The sequence below is a fragment of the Haematobia irritans genome, chromosome 1 (genome assembly GCF_050003625.1).
Source record: "Haematobia irritans isolate KBUSLIRL chromosome 1, ASM5000362v1, whole genome shotgun sequence".
NCBI lineage: Eukaryota > Metazoa > Arthropoda > Insecta > Diptera > Muscidae > Haematobia > Haematobia irritans.
In genome coordinates this window covers 185,843,104-185,861,232 of record NC_134397.1, presented here as the reverse complement: position 1 = coordinate 185,861,232, position 18,129 = coordinate 185,843,104, and the positions used below count along the sequence as shown (strand labels likewise).

At 33.0% G+C, this 18,129-nt stretch overlaps 2 protein-coding genes across 2 annotated transcripts in view; both read right to left on the bottom strand.

Annotated features, from left to right (window-relative positions):
* Window positions 1-1,466: 1,466 nt before the first annotated feature.
* The window catches only part of LOC142233587 (uncharacterized), a 77,010-nt gene continuing 60,347 nt past the window's right edge, over window positions 1,467-18,129 (bottom strand). Inside the window, exons 5-6 of the mRNA XM_075304550.1 lie at window positions 2,261-2,286; window positions 1,467-2,181 (exon numbers count right to left, since the gene is read on the bottom strand). Coding sequence (XP_075160665.1) covers window positions 1,534-2,181; window positions 2,261-2,286 — 674 coding nt within the window. The 3' untranslated portion in view covers window positions 1,467-1,533. The remainder of the gene's footprint in view (window positions 2,182-2,260; window positions 2,287-18,129) is intronic.
* Window positions 8,639-14,326, bottom strand: LOC142222273 (cuticle protein-like). The gene is made up of 2 exons (XM_075292311.1): window positions 14,152-14,326; window positions 8,639-9,486 (listed from the first exon to the last, which is right to left on the bottom strand). The coding sequence occupies exons 1-2, from the start codon at window positions 14,161-14,163 to the stop codon at window positions 8,797-8,799; spliced, it is 702 nt and encodes a 233-aa protein (XP_075148426.1). The 5' UTR covers window positions 14,164-14,326; the 3' UTR covers window positions 8,639-8,796.

Genomic DNA, 18,129 nt, shown 5'->3' with positions numbered 1-18,129 from the left:
AAGTATCCAAAATCTATGACAGTGTCCTTGATATCTTGCAATCAATTTCGAGAATATTGCACCTTTTTTCCCAATCGAAATCGCCGTAAGTGAGCCTGAACATTAATCGGACTGCCACTTTAATGTTTAAACAATTTATACACAAATGTTTAAAGAATTTATAAAAAAATTGATATAAATACGCAAATGTTATATCGGCTCAACGTTAGCTTAGGTTAGGTACAGTGCCAGTCCGATATTCACAGGCTCACTTAGACTATTCAGTCCATTGCGATACCACAGTGTTGAGTTGCTCTCTTATCACTGAGTACTGCCCGATTCTTTGTTTAGCTCAATGACAAGGGAGCTCTTTTTTATAGCCGAGACCGAACGGCATTCCACATTGAAGTGAAACCACTTAGAGAAGCTTTGAAACACTCAGAAATGTTACCAGCATTACATTAAAGTTTATAATCGTTGCTTCAAACAATTTTTTATTAAATTTAGGACACACATTTTGTTAATTTTCGTTCCTCCGCATGTCTTTCAACTAAGGCTAATTTTCCTTAAAGTAAAGAAACACATTTTTGATTTAAAGAAATTGTCCTTAAATTAACTGAAATATTAAAACTTTAGATTTAATATAAAAACGCTTTAAATATAGGCTAAGATTTATTTTGAGGACTTAGCGTCTTTCGATCAAAGCTTTTTTGGAATTAAGAAAACATTTGTTTGTACGTGAGTACCTTTACTAATAAATCGCGAAAAGAGAATGAAAATTTGATAAATGAGATCGGTATCCCAATTTTAATTTTATTTGTCCTAAATTTAAAGCCAGATAGGTCGCTAAAAAATTTCATTATTTTAAAGAAGCCGCATCTTTGGCTCGGAATCAATACCGATCCTTAAGGGAAGGTCAACATCTTTGGATCCAAGTAAACTTTTTTTTTTGATTGTACATAGGTTGTCAAACAACTGTATATCGATTGGTAAATACCTGGTCTCTAGCCGTATAAAAGAGCGATCTTTACCCGTTTCCAAAAGACGCATAGTTTATATCACTCCTCAATGAAGGCACGTGCAGAAGTGGTCAAATCGGAACCAAAATTTGCATTTCTCTTAGTTTTAGCCATCAACAAGGCTCTATAAGGTGTCACCTTCCTAGATAGCCTTCTTCTAACTTTGTCCATTCATTTTATGAGCCGTTGTAAGGCATTTATTTTTAGCCAACTAATAATACCCTGAAAATTGTGATTTAAGAGACATCCTCCACAGATATTGACAAGTCTGGCCTATATTATCCACCTCTGAATGTGAGTGGAGGTGGAGTGGAGAGACTACTTCTTCCTAAAAATATGCAATAGCCCTTTTCCGTATTAATTTTTGAATTGTACAAAGTATTGAATTTTGAATTGTAAGATTTTTTTAAATTTCGTCTTTGCCGACTAACTTTTTCCTCATTTTGCAAAATAATTAAAATCTTGAAATTAAGTGGTAAACTTAATATTTATTAACAACATTCCTAATAATAATTATGTTTTCACAGCATGGTCTTTAGTGATGGGCAATATAAGCGGCGGGGGTGGCAATATGAGCTACAGGAGCAACCGTCTTGACAACAGCAGCGGGAGCAGCATAGTGAGCTACAGGAGCAACTGTCTTGACAACAGCAGCGGGGGCAGCATAGTGAGCAACAGGTGCTACAGTTTTGACTACAGCAGCGGGGGCAGCATAGTGAGCAACTGGAGCAACGGTCTTGACAACAGCAGCTGGAGCAGCAAAGTGAGCTACGGGGGCAACAGTTTTGACAACAGCAGCGGGAGCAGCAGCAACAACAGCCTTAGCAACCAAAGGTTCACGATGGACGACAGCATTGAAACCATTGACATCATCAGCGGTATATTGGACAGTACGTTTGAAACCATCAGCATCGACCAAAGAGTATTCACCACGTACAACATCTCCATCACGTTCCTCAATTTGGCTCTTAGAGTCACCAGAGACAGCATCTTGGACATCGTAGGCGTATTTGTATTGGGGATGGGGATCGATTTCTTCAACGGTCTTTGTAACAACGGGATGAGCAGCAACAGCTACGGGTGCTACAGTTTTAACAACAGCAGCAGGAGCAGCATGATATACCTCGGCAGCTGGTATAACACCAGCACTTACAACAGAGAACAAAGCGATGACAGCAATGAACTGCAAAGAAATTTAATGATTTAGTAATTTTTTAAACAATATCCTTTTTGGGGATTTTATTTGTAATCCTCGGTCTTACCTTGAAGGCCATTTTGGTATATTTTGCTTATGATGTGGGAGTTGTTTAATTGATTTTGACTTCAAACAGACTATGCTCACATGTCACAACTTGGCAGTTTTTATACTAAATTCTCATAAACGGCAATCCACCACGATTTTTTCTTGGAGCATTTTCGTCTTGAGGGCTGAAACGAAATTTTTTGACAGTATTTACTTGTTTTGGCTTTAATCTCATTATTCACACTTTGTTACTTACATATACTTGTTTGCAGAGCAACAACAACAACAACAACAAAAATGTGTAATTGAGGCATTTGTTTTTTGTTTTTGTTTTTTTTTTTTTTTTTTTTGGTTACTCATGACATTGAGTGACATTGTGCTATGTACTTGTCAACATGGACATTGAGGGTTTTTTCACCTGTGGATTAGATTATAATTCTGGAATTCTTTAAATGTAACAAATACTGTATATCATAAAGATATGGAAATAACTTTTCTACTCCCGAATAAAATATTATTCAAATAGTGGTTTTAAAAATTGGAGATTTTGAATTATTCGATTTTCAGGCCTAAAAATTTACAGATTTCAGACCCAATTGTCATATCTATTATTGCTTATATTTCAAATAAAAAAAACAGTACGATGATTGCCTTTTATGCTTCGGTATTGGGCAACCCTACGAAAATTTAAAACTTTTATCACAAACAAAATTTGTTTTATTACAAAATTATTATTTTTGCAAAAAAATAGTATTTGATCCAAAAACACATTATATTTCTTTTATATCAAGCACTGTTCTTTTCTGACTGTAAGTCTTTAATAAGACATATTTTATAGGAGAAAATTAATATAGTAGTATGTCATTTTTGGAATATATAACTAAATGTATGGTTCTGCTAAATAAACTTTATTTACATCGACTCGTGGGCGCCCAAAACTATGTACTATAAATATAACTGCTTGACTGTATACGATGCTTGTGCGTTGATGGCTATAGCGATCATTGTCTGTAGACAATAGCTTGTTGGCTTACCAACTGTATGGTCCGCGGTTCGATTCTACGTTCAGGCGAATGGTAAAATTTAAAAATTTATAATATCTATTAATTTCTTCTACACTGTTTGTATTACACTGTATTTCGCTGTAAGGATGATTGTTTGGAAGAAAAGTATATACTTTTTGTGATAAACGTTGATTCTACTACGAGATGTGAAAACAATTTCATAACGACTAACTCAAAAATTTTTTTCTTTTCAGCTAATTGAATCGCCCTCACATCTTTCTCACTTCCACGAAGTTTTTTAGTTCTTAGCACCTTTTTCTGTAATACAAACAATGTAGAAGAAATTATACGATTTTATAAATTTTTAATATTTTTTTACCTTTCGCCTGGACGGAGAATCGAACCGCGGACCATGCAATTTGTAAGCCAACACACTATCCACTGAGCTATGTAGCCGTTATTGTCATCAATAGCTAACTATCCATATAAGTTATATTTATATAGCATAGCTTGCGGCGCCCACGAGCCGATTAAACAAAGTTTATTTAACAGAAAAATACATTTAGTTGGGCACCGTGGAGCAGTGGTTGCTACGTCCGACTTGCATGCCAAGGGTCGTGGGTTGGATCCCTGCTTCGACCAAAGTTTTTTTTTACATATATTCCAGATATGGTCGGAAGATTCCGAAAAAATGTTCAACATTACATTCTATTATATCAAATTTTTACTATGAACTGTAAAATGTGTCTTATTAAAAACCTAAAGTCAGAAAAGAACAGTGTTTGATATAAACGAAATTGACTGTGTTGTTGGTTCAAAAATAACTTTTTTTATTAAAAAAAAAATAAACATTTTGTAACAAACGAATTTTTTGGTGATAAAAGTGTATACTTTTCGAAGCAATTCAAAAAACTCTAACAAAAGAAAAACGTTTTCGGTACACGTTTTGCAAACGTTTTTTGTTTCTTTGCGTGTACCTTTCGCCTGGACGGAGAATCGAACTGCGGACCATGCAGTTGGTAAGCCAACACACTATCTACTAGACTACGTAGCTGTTGTCATCAACAGGCAATTATCGCTATAGCCATCAATGCACAAGCATCGTATACAGTCCAGCAGTTATATTTATAGAGCACAGTTCGTGCGCCCACGAACCGAGGTAAAGAAACTTTATTTAACCGAAACCTACCTTTAGATAGGCACTTTCTTACACGCAAAAAAAATAATTCTTTCCTCCCAAACGAAATTTTAGACAAACTAAGTTCGTTTCTCATTTGCTTTTCGCTGTAAGGAAGTGTATTTGGAAGAAAAGTATATACTTTTTGTGATAAACGTTTATTATTTTCCAGGATGTAAAACCAATTTCATAAAGACAAACTCAAAAAAAAAAAAAAAACATTGTTTTCTTGCTAATTACATTTTCCCTCACATCTTTCTCACATCCACGAGATTTTTTAGTTCTTAACACCTTTTCCTGTTTACCTTTCGCCTGGACGGAGAATCGAACCGCGGACCATGCACTTTGTAAGCCAACACACTAACCACTGAGCTATGTACCTGTTATGGTCATCAATAGATAAATATCCATATAAGTTATATTTATATAGCATAGCTTGCGGCGCCCACGAACCGAATAAACAAAGTTTATTTAACAGAAACAAACATTTAGTTTGGCACCGTGGAGCAGTGGTTGCTACTTCCGACTTGCATACCAAGGGTCGTGGGTTCGATCCCTTCGACCAAAGTTTTTTTGTTTTGTTTTTTTTTTTTTTTTACATATATTCCAGATATGTTCGGAAGATTGCGAAAAAATGTTCAACATTACATTGTAGTATATTAAATTTTGAACTGTAAAATGTGCCTTATTAAAGACCTAAAGTCAGAAAAGAACAGTGTTTGATATAAACGAAATGGACTGTGTTGTTGTTTCAAAAATAACTTTTTTTTTATTGAAAAAATAAAAATTTTGTAACAAACGAATTTTTTGGTGATAAAAGTTTAAAATTTTCGAAGCAATTCAAAAAACTCTAACAAAAGAAAAACGTTTTCGGTACACGTTTTCCAAACGCTTTTTTTTTTTTTTTGTTGCGTGTACATGTGGGAGCTATATCTAAATTTGATCCGATTTTTCCAAATTCAATAGTTTTCGTCCCTGTGCCAAAAAAGCACCACATACCAAATTTCATCAAAATCGGTTAAAAATTGCGACCGGAATCCTGCGAACAACAAATATATGGACGGACGGACACCAAGGGCTAGATCGACTCAGGAGGTGATTCTGAGTCGATCATAATATTTTTTATGGTATATATATAATGTCTGGTCTGGTAGGCATATTTTTTGGCAGATCAAAGTTATTATAACGCTATCACCAATTTGGGTAAGGGAGATCCCCCTCTCCAGGAATAGGAAACACGTTTCCTATAAATTTCAATCAACTTAGATAAATTAAGTTTTATAAATATAATACAAAACCAGACCGCATCTTATATACACTCTAGTATGGATCTACCAAAGTCTACCAAAGCCTGTATCAAGTTTGAAATCGATAGCATGTTTCGGTCCAAAGTTAGCGTGATTTCAACAGAGGAGTGGATGGATGGATGGCACGGCTCTTTATGCACCAATATATTCCAAATTGAGCACAGCCTAAAATACCCAAATTTCAAGCAAATCTGATAAAAATTGCTGCTTCCTTAAGAACCCAAATCCGGAGATCGCTCAATATGGGGGCTGTATCAAACCATGGATGATATGTACAAAATTCAGCACAGCTCCATAAGAGTCTAAAAAACTTCCGGATTTCAGAAAAAAATTACGGTTTCTACACTCATTAGAAGTTCAATCGGGAGATCGGTATTTATGGGGGCAATATTAAACAATGAACCGATATATATTAAATTCAGCACAGTTTCATAAAAGTCTCAAATACTTCCAGATTTCAAATTTTATGGAAGTCGGATGAAAATTGCAGCTTCATACCTCCAAGAAGTCAAATCGAGAGATCGGTCTATATGGGAGCTGTATCAAAACATGGACTTATATATAGGAAATGTAGCACAGTATGGACCTAAAATATTTCCGGATTTCACAATTCAAGCATACCGGATGAAAATTCTGCTTCCATGCCATGAAGAAATCAAATCGGGAGAACGGTTTATTTATATAACGGTTTATCCGATATAATACATTTTCGAACCTGACCAGCCTGCAGACCGAAGACGAGTTTGTGCAAAATTTCAGCACGTTAGCTTAATTTTTGAAGGCAGCCAGACGGACATCGTTGGATCATCTTATAATTTCTCCTTGATCAAGAATATATAGTATACTAGCGTAACCCGGCCCGCTTTGCTGCTCCTTCCGAAGCGTATTTGGAGAAACATTTTGCATTAACTTAGTCAACTATATCCTTCGTGCTGAAAACAAATTCGAAAAGATTTGAATTCTTTTAAACAAATCGGACTACTTGATTTTTCGTTTATAGGTACAAATACGGCGGGAGAGGGTGTACCCTTTCCTCCAAATTTTTTAAATAATGTTCTGTATTCAAGTAGTTGGACAATCTTCGATATTTCTTGTGAATCTGAAAATTAAGCACTATATTATAATAACATACAACGAATTACTCTTTCCCATCCAATAAATCGGAAAAAGCAAAAGTAGTGAAAAATTTTACCACATTAACATTTGCTAAAATGTTGGAAAATGATGCACCCTCTACGTTGGCTGTCAATTTCATGTAAATTTAAGTTCTTTACTAAAAAGAAGTCTGGCAGAAGCCTGCGCAAAAATCATAAAATTATGTACCGACTTCCCATTTACGGACAACCCTCTACTTTCAATTTAAGAAAAAAAAACGGACAAAAGTGAACCCTCTCCCCACCTTCGCTCCACTCCGACCTGATATCAGACTATCACGTACCCTATATTAATTTCGCAACGACTCAATGGTCCCTATAAATTCTATCGAAGTAAATCGACAAAGTTTATTTCTATCCCCAACCAGATATCGAAAAATCATATACTAATTTTAAAATCATGTATAAATTTAATCACCTCCTCCCACGTCCCTGTAAATTTCAAGTAGATCGGCGATGTTTAAATTTTGCTCTACTGTTTTAAAGGGACGTCACTTTCCCCGATACAATATCGACAAACACCGTAGTGAATAGCACCCCTAACCTTCCCTGAAAATTCTTGAAACTTTCCTTCAAGTCTGGGGCAAGGAAGGTTGCCTCTTCGTTCATAAACTTCCCACTGCCTACGTAAATTTCAAGAAAACTTAAGAATTGTTGTTTTTTTGCAGTTTTAGACTAAATATCGAAAAGTGATGTAGCGTATCTTTTGTAAACATCCCAGAAAATGTCAAGCAAATTATAAGCCTAAAAGGGCGGCCTCTCCTCCGTCCAAATATCACAAAATCAGGTATCAACTATTAATATCGTAACCTCTCCCCAGTCCTCTGTAAATTTCAAGTTACTCGGTAAAAGTTTAATTGTTTCTCTGTATGTACTTAAGAGAAGCGGATGTCTCCCTATGCCCTTTTATTTTTATTAAAAAATTAAGAACCTGATATAAATTTCATAACCCATTTTTTCCGTAAAATTTCAGTCGGGGGAGTTTAGTTTTGTTTGTACTTTCAAAAAAAAAAATAAAATTCGGGCAAAGACCAAATATCGAAAAATAATGTAGCGGATTTTTGTCTAGATGCCAACCCCAACATTCAATAAAAAGTTCAAGCAAATCGCATAATTTTGTTCCAAGTTTCAAAAAGTAGGGCAAGGGGGAGGTCCCCATCCACATATGAAATCATCGGGTACCCCATATTAATTCCATAACCTCACCACATGTTCTCTGTAAATCTCAGATAATTGAAAGAATTTTAGTTTTTTCACTGTACTTTAAAAAAGTCGAACAAAGGGGAGGCCCCCCTCCGCCACCAAATATCGAAATAAAAAGTAGCGGATCTTTGTCTAGATGCCAACCCCAATCATCAATGAAAATTTCAAGCAAATCGGTCAACTTTGGTCCAATTTTCAAAAAGTCCGACGAAGGGGAGGTCCCCCTCCGCGACCAGGTGTCAAAAAATGAGGTACCCTATTTTCACCACATGAACCCCCCTACGATCTCTGAAAGTTTCAAGTAAATCGGTTCAGCCGTTTCGGAGCCAACTCGGAACGTACAAACAAACAAACATAGATTGAATTTTATATATATAGATATATATATACTTTATATAGTCGGAAATAGATATTTCGATATGTTTTAAACGGAATGACAAACTTATTGTACCCCTCCTTACCATCCTTTGCTTGTGGGTATAAAAACGAAAGAATTTAACTAAAAACGGTTTTTAGGTTTTTAAAAATGTTCAATTATATATTTTTTTGCTATATACAATCTTAAAACTAATAATACTTTTAATAGATTATGATAATATTCACTAAATAACAATATACTGGAAATATGAGGAGTACAAATGAGGCGTACGGAAATGATAATAATGCGAAATCCTTTGAAAATCAATTTCATGTTAAAATCCATAAGCTTCTCAATGTTGATAGTGATCATGGATTTCATGTTGATTGGGTTCATAGGTTTCATATCCGTGATGTTGCTGATGTAGCTGTTCTGGATGGGCATGATGATTTATTGGATTTTCGTAGCCCTGCACTTGAGAATAATCAACTTGGGTATTACGAACGCTGGGAGTAACATAAGCAACTGGTGCCGCCTTCACTATAGCAGATGGTGCTACATGAGTTCTAATCACTGATGGCGTGGCGTGATGATATTCAGCAGGAGCAGAATGAACTTGATAGGTTGGGGCTGCATGAACGGCGGTGCTCACTACCTTATGCTCATGAATGGGTTCACGATGAACCACAGCCATGAAACCATTAACATCATCGGCAGTATATTTCACAGTGCGCCGGAAACCATCAGCATCGGTTAGCGAATATTCACCATGAACTATATCACCATCACGGGTCTCTGTTTGACTCTTTGAATCGCCGGATATGGCATCCTGAACTTCATAAGCAAAATTATATTTTGGATGTGGATCATGGGGATAATCTTCGTGTTGATTACTATGTTGATTGTGTGACAAGACAACGTGTTGAGTAGGAATCACTTTTTGATAGCCTCCATGTTGATATTCGTCACTTCCATGGGAATGTTCTTGTATGGGAATAAAACCAGCTCTTGTGACTGCCACTAATGCTAAGATAGTAAAAAACTGAAAGGAACAGATGGAGAGAGAATTTTAGAAAATATTTGACACTAAAAAGTAATGAAAAATAGTCGGGCTGAGAAGATTCTCATCAAAAAGAGGACGAAATTCTCGCTTTGAATTAAAATTTATGAATATTATACGTATGCTTCGTGTTAAATTTTCGTGTGTTAAATTTTCTACATAAAAAGTACGAAACATTTTCGTTGAAATTACCAAGAAGTCTCATTGATTGATTTTTGTTTCAATTAAAAAATTTGTTGAATCAATTAACTTTTTAATTGAATATTTTTTAAAACTCAATTAAGTCCTTAATTGGGAAAAATTTCGTGAATTTTTTTCTGTGTACAGTAGCTATATCCAAATCTGAATCTATTTCAATAAAATTTCGCGTACTTTAAGTGTGCTTAAAAAAATACTTTGCGTTCAATTTGAAGACGATCGGTTAGTAAATACTCGTAAGTGTAATACGACCCCATTTGCAGAAATCGAGCGGTATATATGTACGGGGGCTGTATCTAGATTTATATTCGATTTGTTCCAAATAATATAGTTGTTCGTCCTTGTGCCAAAAAATGCTCTGAACCAAATTTCATCAAAATCGGTTAATACTTGGGACCGGAATCCTGCGAACAACAAATACATGGACTGATGGACACAAAGGGCTGAATCGACTCAAATCAATATTTCTGGTAGGTACATTGTTTTGCAGATCAAAGTTATTAAGTTAATTTCATTAATTTAATTCGTTATACTTGTATTACTGAAATGCATAGTTGTGTTTGTTAATTTATGTTTTTATATGAAATAAATATTTTTGTGTTGTTTTAAACAAATAAAAAAATATATTTTATTTCAATATTATTTATATTACCGATTGTTTTTGACGATTTTTAAAATACAAGTGCCGATTATGACAATTTTTTTTGAAAAAAAATGACAATTTTTCTTGAAATTTTATTGGCAGCTGTGACTGGTCAATCGAACAAATTACGTTCCAAAATCGTGAACGGACGGTAACAAAATAAAATGGAAATGTTCATGAAAAATCAAAACTGAATGGTCACGATTTCCTTCACGGGCATTCACGATTTCTTGAACGGGTTTCATTTTGCTTTGACCAGGAAAAATCTTAAAATAATCTTTAGACGTTCTCCGTCGGTGGACCAATATGCTAAAGCGACAGTTAACGCGTATGGAGCAGACAATCAAGGACAATCGAGTCACGGAAGCGGATTTTTTTTTTATAAATTTGTAGCCCTTACGTTTTCAGATCATGAACGCTGGTTGTTGTTTCAACAATGCATGGTGTCATTTTATCGTTGTGAGATTGACACTGTCTGTTCTCAGTTTGACCCCTTTTTTGACCTTTTGATAGCCTCCACCATAGGATGGAAAATATATTAAAATTGTCTTTCAGTTTGTAACATATCGAAATATTGGTCTCAGACCCCATAAAGTATAAATATTCTGGGTCGTATCTAATTATACAATTATTCTTCGAGCTTTATGGACAGATATAGATTAAGGAACATGGTTAATAGAGCCATTGAAAAGAAAACGCCAGATACAAATCTATACACGCCTGGACTGTACATGTTTCGGTTTGGGCGAATGAACTTACCACAGCCTTTAGTATAGATCTGGCTGGGAGAGATAACTCAATTTTGGGCCCTTTATGCTAACTCCTTATGGAGAAAACATTTGGGAAATTTCCTCTTACAAATTGAATCATCTTTTCTCCCACTGTACATCATCTTTTAATATAACTTACAAGTCCCTTAATCTTATTTTTATTTCGTTTTGTTTCATAGTAATGCAACAACACTAAATTTATTTTTAGAAAGCTAATTTGTTAGAATTCACCTAAGTGGTGAACAGTCGAACAATGCTTATTGTTTCTACAGTCAACTACTACAACATGTGACAACTTACAGAAACTGGTTGATCCAATTAATTTTTAATTGAAATACCTACAATCACAAAAACGATAGTATCAATCACCAAAGTTAATTAAAACAAGTATATACGGCCGTAAGTTCGGCCAGGCCGAAGCTTATGTACCCTCCACCATGGATTGCGTAGAAACTTCTACTGAAGACTGTCATCCACAATCGAATTACTTGGGTTGCGGTAACACTTGCCGATGGCAAGGTATCTTAAAACTTCCTAAATTACAAGGTAGTCCATACGTAGTATATATTAAACTAAAAACGGTATATAATTAAGTTTAAGTTTCTATAGAAATAAAATTTTGATAAAATAAAATTTTGACAACATTTTCTATAGAAGTAAAATTTGGAAAAAATTTTCTATAGAAATAAAATTTAGATAAAATTTTCTATAGAAATAACATTTTGAAAATGTTTTCCATAAAAATAAAATGTTGGTAGATTATTTATGGCTCGAGTGGCAACCATGAATATGAACCGATATTGACCAATTTTTGCGTGTTTGTTAGAGACCACATTCTAACACCATGTTCCAAATTTCAATCGGATCGGATGAATTTTGCTCCTCCAAGAGGCTCCGGAGGACAAATCTGGGAATCGATTTATATGCGGGCTATATATAATTATGGACCGATATGGATTGGGGATCGTCTATATATAACTATTGACCGATATGGACCAATTTTGGCATGGATATTAGCGGCCTTATACTAACACCACGTTGCAAATTTCAACCGGATCGGATGAATTTTGCTCCTCCAAGAGGCTCCGGAGATCAAATCTGGGGAACGGTTTATATTGGGGCTATATATAATTATGGACCGATATGGACCAATTCTTGCGTGTTTGTTAGAGACCACATTCTAACACCATGTTCCAAATTTCAACCGGATCGGATGAATTTTGCTCCTCCAAGAGGCTCCGGAGGACAAATCTGGGAATCGATTTATATGGGGGCTATATATAATTATGGACCGATATGGACCAATTCTTGCATGGTCATTAGAGAACATATACCAACACCATGTACCAAATTTAATCCGGATCGGATGAAATTTTCGTTTCTTAGAGGCTCCGCAAGCCAAATCGGGGGATCGGTTTATATGGGGGCTATATATAATTACGTACCGATGTGGACCAATTTTTGCATGGTTGTTAGAGACCTTATACTAACACCATGTACTAAATTTCAGCCAGATCGGATGAAATTTGATTCTCTTAGAGGCTCCGCAAGCCAAATCGGGGGATCGGTTTATATGGGGGCTATATGAAATTATGGACCGATATGGACAAATTTTTGCATGGTTGTTAGAGACCATATACTAACACCATGTACCAAATTTCGGCCGGATCGGATGAAATTTGCTTCTCCTAGGGCGATCGCAAGCCAAATTTGGGGGTCCGTTTATATGGGGGCTATACGTAAAAGTGGACCGATATGGCCCATTTGCAATACCATCCGACCTACATCAATAACAACTACTTGTGCCAAGTTTCAAGTCGATAGCTTGTTTCGTTCGGAAGTTAGCGTGATTTCAACAGACGGACGAACGGACGGACATGCTCAGATCGACTCAGAATTTCACCACGACCCAGAATATATATATACTTTATGGGGTCTTAGAGCAATATTTCGATGTGTTACAAACGGAATCACAAAGTTAATATACCCCCATCCTATGGTGGAGGGTATAAAAATAATTGCTCCAAGTAAAAAATTAATTGATATTACTAATTCTTGTGATTGATTTTTATTTTAATTTAAAAAAAAATTGGTTTTATTAATTAAATTTTTAATTGACTATTTTTGAAAATTCAATTAAAATTTTAATTGGAAATATTTTGCTGAAAATTTTTCTGTTTGTAAACCGATCAAGTACTAAAGAAGCTTATGCAGGTATTTAAGCTGCCTTTATATCTAACAAATAATCCATATAGACTAACATGTAATTTAGAAGATTTGTCATCGGAAATTGTTACCACAACCCAAGTAATTCGATTGAGGTTGACAGTCTTTAGTAACACTTTGTACGCAATCCATGATGGAAAATATTTGTCTATGAAACACCAAGAATGTCGCAAGGTAGTCCATATTGTCCTTAGGCAAAAAATCCAAAAATTCGAAAATTATCTGTTTTCGTTCAGTTCAAACAATTTCAAGATCATGTCTCCGCATTTTCAAGGACTTCCTGAGAAACATATTTGCAAACTAAAAAATGTATGTTTGCATTTTTTAAATTGCGTTCACCACAATATTTCGATTTGCACTTAAATGCAATGAAAACATTTGAATTTGCAGATCAAATGAATGAATTGCATTTTTTCTGCTATAAATTAAATTTGGGCCAATATCACTAAAAGGCCAAGAAATCATACACACAAAACCGCAAAAGTTCATTGTTTAGATACAATAAAGCTACCACGTTTGAGCTACAATAACCAAAATCCATTTGAAAGTGTTACCAAGTGCAAAAAATAAATTGAATTCCGAAAGAAACAAAACAAAAACACACACACAAAGATATTTTACAAACACAACATAAACAACAATGATTTTCAATAAACGCTCCGTTTTTTCGATTTTGGATGATTGAAGGCAATTCCACAACAATTGTCGCATAATATAAAGCACCGAAATTCCACAACTCATTTGTTTTTTTTTTTTTTGGTTAGAGAGTAGACAAACATGGGCTACCACCCTCTCAAGCAGCTAACTTACCTTGAAGGCCATTTTCGTTTGGTTTGGTTCACGGGATCGCAGACAAGAAAAAAAATTGATTAACGTTTTATCCACTGGATTACTCGTACTCTAATATTTTGAGAGGAATACTCTATCCGTATATTATTTTGGCCCGAGACGAAAGACTATTAAACTCTAAGTCCTAACACTTGGATGTACGCGATTTGAATAATAATTGAAGTGAACATTGCATTTGTTTTTATACTCCCTTTTTGGGGCTTATGCGAAGAGCCAGGTATTATTTGTTGTTGGTACTCCCCATGTACTAACCATCCATCCATCCATTGATCCATTCATGTGTTCAGTACATCCCAACATCTATCTTAACATCATCCATGTATCCCATGAAATCATAATAAAAAATCTTTTGTTGCCATTGTTGATGTATGGGTATTTCTTCTATTTTTGCTTTTTTGATGATGGAAGGTGAGGTGTCTATGTGGATTCGCATTAAAAAAAATCCAAAATGTTTTTGTGTTCTGTTTTTTTTTTTATTATTTTTTTGTTTTCTTTTTCTGGCTTTTGCTTTCGGCATTTCACTTTTTATTTGTCTGGTACTTAATTTTTTGGGTTTTAAATCTTAGTTTATTGAAAATTTAAGGCAAAGGCCAATGCCAGGTAAGTTTGGCTATATTATGCCCTACAACACAATCAATACACTTGTATACCGATGTACAGAGTGGCTGCTATTTAATGCAAAAAAATAAAACGCAATATTTTTCAATTTCTGTATATATTTTTTAAAAAGCAATCATGTCTAAGTAGATGTTATTAAATTTTAGAACCAGTTTAGATTTCTCCAAATTGGCTACCATCGGCACTAATTATGAGCGACAAAGTCGTCATACGCTGCACAAAAGCGGCTACATGGTGTTTTGGTCCTAGTCCTAATTTTTAGGGCCAACCTTACCCTATCAATTTATCAGAGGTGGAAAAGTTCTGGAGATTTTGGTGACCATTGTGTGGTAGAAATGAAGCGACCGATAAAGCCATCACATGCTACACGAATGTGGCTCTGTGCACGGATGAAAAATACCATTATTCATATGTTTGGGTGTAAAAATTATATGTTTGGAACTCAAATTTTTTAACACAATATTTTTAAGTACAAGCATATAATGTTCATAAGCTAGCATAACATGTTTGGGACATATATGTTAATATGTTGCAACATCTTATGTTTGGGACATAAAATGTTTGTAAATATGATATGCTTAGATGCAAACATATATTAATTTAGAAATAGTCTATAAACATATCTGTGTTTAGAAAGAGAGACCTAAACAGTAAGCTGCATGTAAAATAATGGAAGTAACCAATTGGCGCCTTAAAAATATATCCACACAAAGAAAATTTCATTAAAATTTTTTTCTACCAGTGTATGCCCTAAGTTGAAACATAATATGTTTGAACAATACAAACAATATTTTGTTTGGACCTGTTTGTCCTGAAAATACACATGCTTGAAGCAAAATGTGTTTGTGGTATATGTTACACAAGCGTGTGGCTTTCAGACGAACCGTCAACTTAAATTAACCAATATTTTCGTATTTTGTAGGGCCAACCTTACTCTCCTAAATTGTCCAGATACAAAAGTTCAACAGATTGCACTTGAACCTAAAATAATTAAAATTTTGAAAATTTTCTACCAAAAAACTACCAAACAAGAAAATTTTCTATAGAAAATTTTATCAAAAATTCATTTCTATAAAAATTTTCACAAAATTTTATTTCTATATTGAAAATTTTGCTAAAATTGTTAGGACTGAGAGTTTAATAGTCTTTCGTCTCGGGCCAAAATAATATACGGATAGAGTATTCCTCTCAAAATATTAGAGTACGAGTAATCCAGTGGATAAAACGTTAATCAATTTTTTTTCTTATTTTTTTCCTATTTTGTAGGGCCAACCTTACTCTCCTAAATTGTCCAGATACAAAAGTTCAACAGATTGCACTTGAACCTAAAATAATTAAAATTTTGAAAAATTTCTATCAAAAAACTACCAAAAAAGAAAATTTTCTATAGAAAATGTTATCAAAAATTCATTTCTATAAAAATTTTCACAAAATTTTATTTCTATAGAAAATTTTGCCAAAATTTTATTTCTATAGAAAATTTTGCCAAAATTTTATTTCTATAGAAAATTTTACCAAAATGTTATTTTTATACAAAATTTTGCCAAATTTTTAATTCTATATTAAATTTTACAAAAATTTTATTTCTACAAAAAATTTTGTAAAAATTATATTTCTACAGAAAAATTTGTCAAAATTTTAATTCTGTAGAACATTTTACCAAAATGTTATTTCTATAGAAAATTTTACCAAAATTTTATCTCTATTGAAAATTCTGCCAAAATTTTATTTTTATACAAAATTTTGCCAAAATTTTAATTCTATAGCGATTTCGGCCAAAATTTTATTTCTATTGAAAATTCTGCAAAAATTGTATTTCTAGTGAAAATTCTGCCAAAATTTTATTTCTACAGATAATTTTGCAAAATTTTATTTCTACAGAAAAATTTGCCAACATTTTATTTCTATAGAAAATTTAGCCAATCTTTTTTTTTTTAATTTTGCAAAAATGTTATTTATACAGAAAAATTTGTCAAAATTTTAATTCTGTAGAACATTTTGCCAAAATTTTATTTCTATAGAAAATTTTACTAAAATTTTATTTCTATAGAAAATTTAGCAAAAATTTAATTTTTATACAAAATTTTGACAAAATTTTAATTCTATAAAAATTCTGTCAAAATTTCATTTCTATTGAAAATTCTGCCAAAATTTTATTTCTATAGAAAATTTTGCCAAAATTTATTTTTATACAAAATTTTGCCAAAATTGTAATTCTATTGAAAATTTTTCCAAAATTTTATTTCTATACAAAATTTTGTCAAAATTTTAATTCTATAGCGAATTCTGCCAAAATTTTATTTCTATAGAAAATTTTTCCAAAATTTTAATTCTATAGAAAATTTTGCCAAAATTTTGTTTCTATAGAAAATTTTGCCAAAAATTTATTTCTATAGAAAATTTAGCCAAAATTTTATTTTTATACAAAATTTTGCCAAAATTTTTATACTATAGAAAATTCTGCCAAAATTTTATTTCTACAGATAATTTTGCCAAAATTTTATTTCTACAGAAACATTTACCAAAATTTTAATTCTATAGAAAATTTTACAAAAAATGTATTTCTATAGAAAATTTAGCCAATTTTTTTTTTGAAAATTGTGCAAACATTTTATTTCTATAATAAATTTTACCAAAATTTTATTTCTCTTAAAAATTCTGCCAAAATTTTATTTCTATTGAAAATTTTGACAAAATTGTATTTTTATACACAATTTTGCCAAAATTTTAATTCTATGGAAAATTTTTCCAAAATGTTATTTCTAAAGAAAATTTTGCCAAAATTTTATTTCTATAGAAAATTTAACCAAAATTTTATTTTTATACAAAATTTTGCCAAAATTTTAATTCCATAAAAAATTTTGCCAAAATTTTAGTTCTATAGACAATTTTGCCAAAATTGTAATTCTATAGAAAATATTGTCTAAATTTTATTTCTATAGAAAATTTTGACACAATTGTAATTCTATAGAAAATTTTCTCAAAAATTTACTTCTATAGAAAAATTTGTCAAAATTTCATTTTATATAGAAAGTTTTGCTAACATTTTATTTACATTTCGTCCAAATTTTATTTCTATAGCAAATTTCGTCAAAATTTTATTTCCAATAGAAATTTTTTAGAGAAGAATATTTTCCAGAATCTACCGAAACAACAAGAATTCTACCAATTTACCAAACAGTAAAAAATCTACCATGTTTGGTAGAATTCTACCATCTATGGCAACCGTGATTGAGCTCCGGAGATTGTGGGGCCATTATGTGGTAGAAATGAAGCCAAGAATTTTCGGAGTCCTGTTAAAATGTCCACACCCTCAAAAAA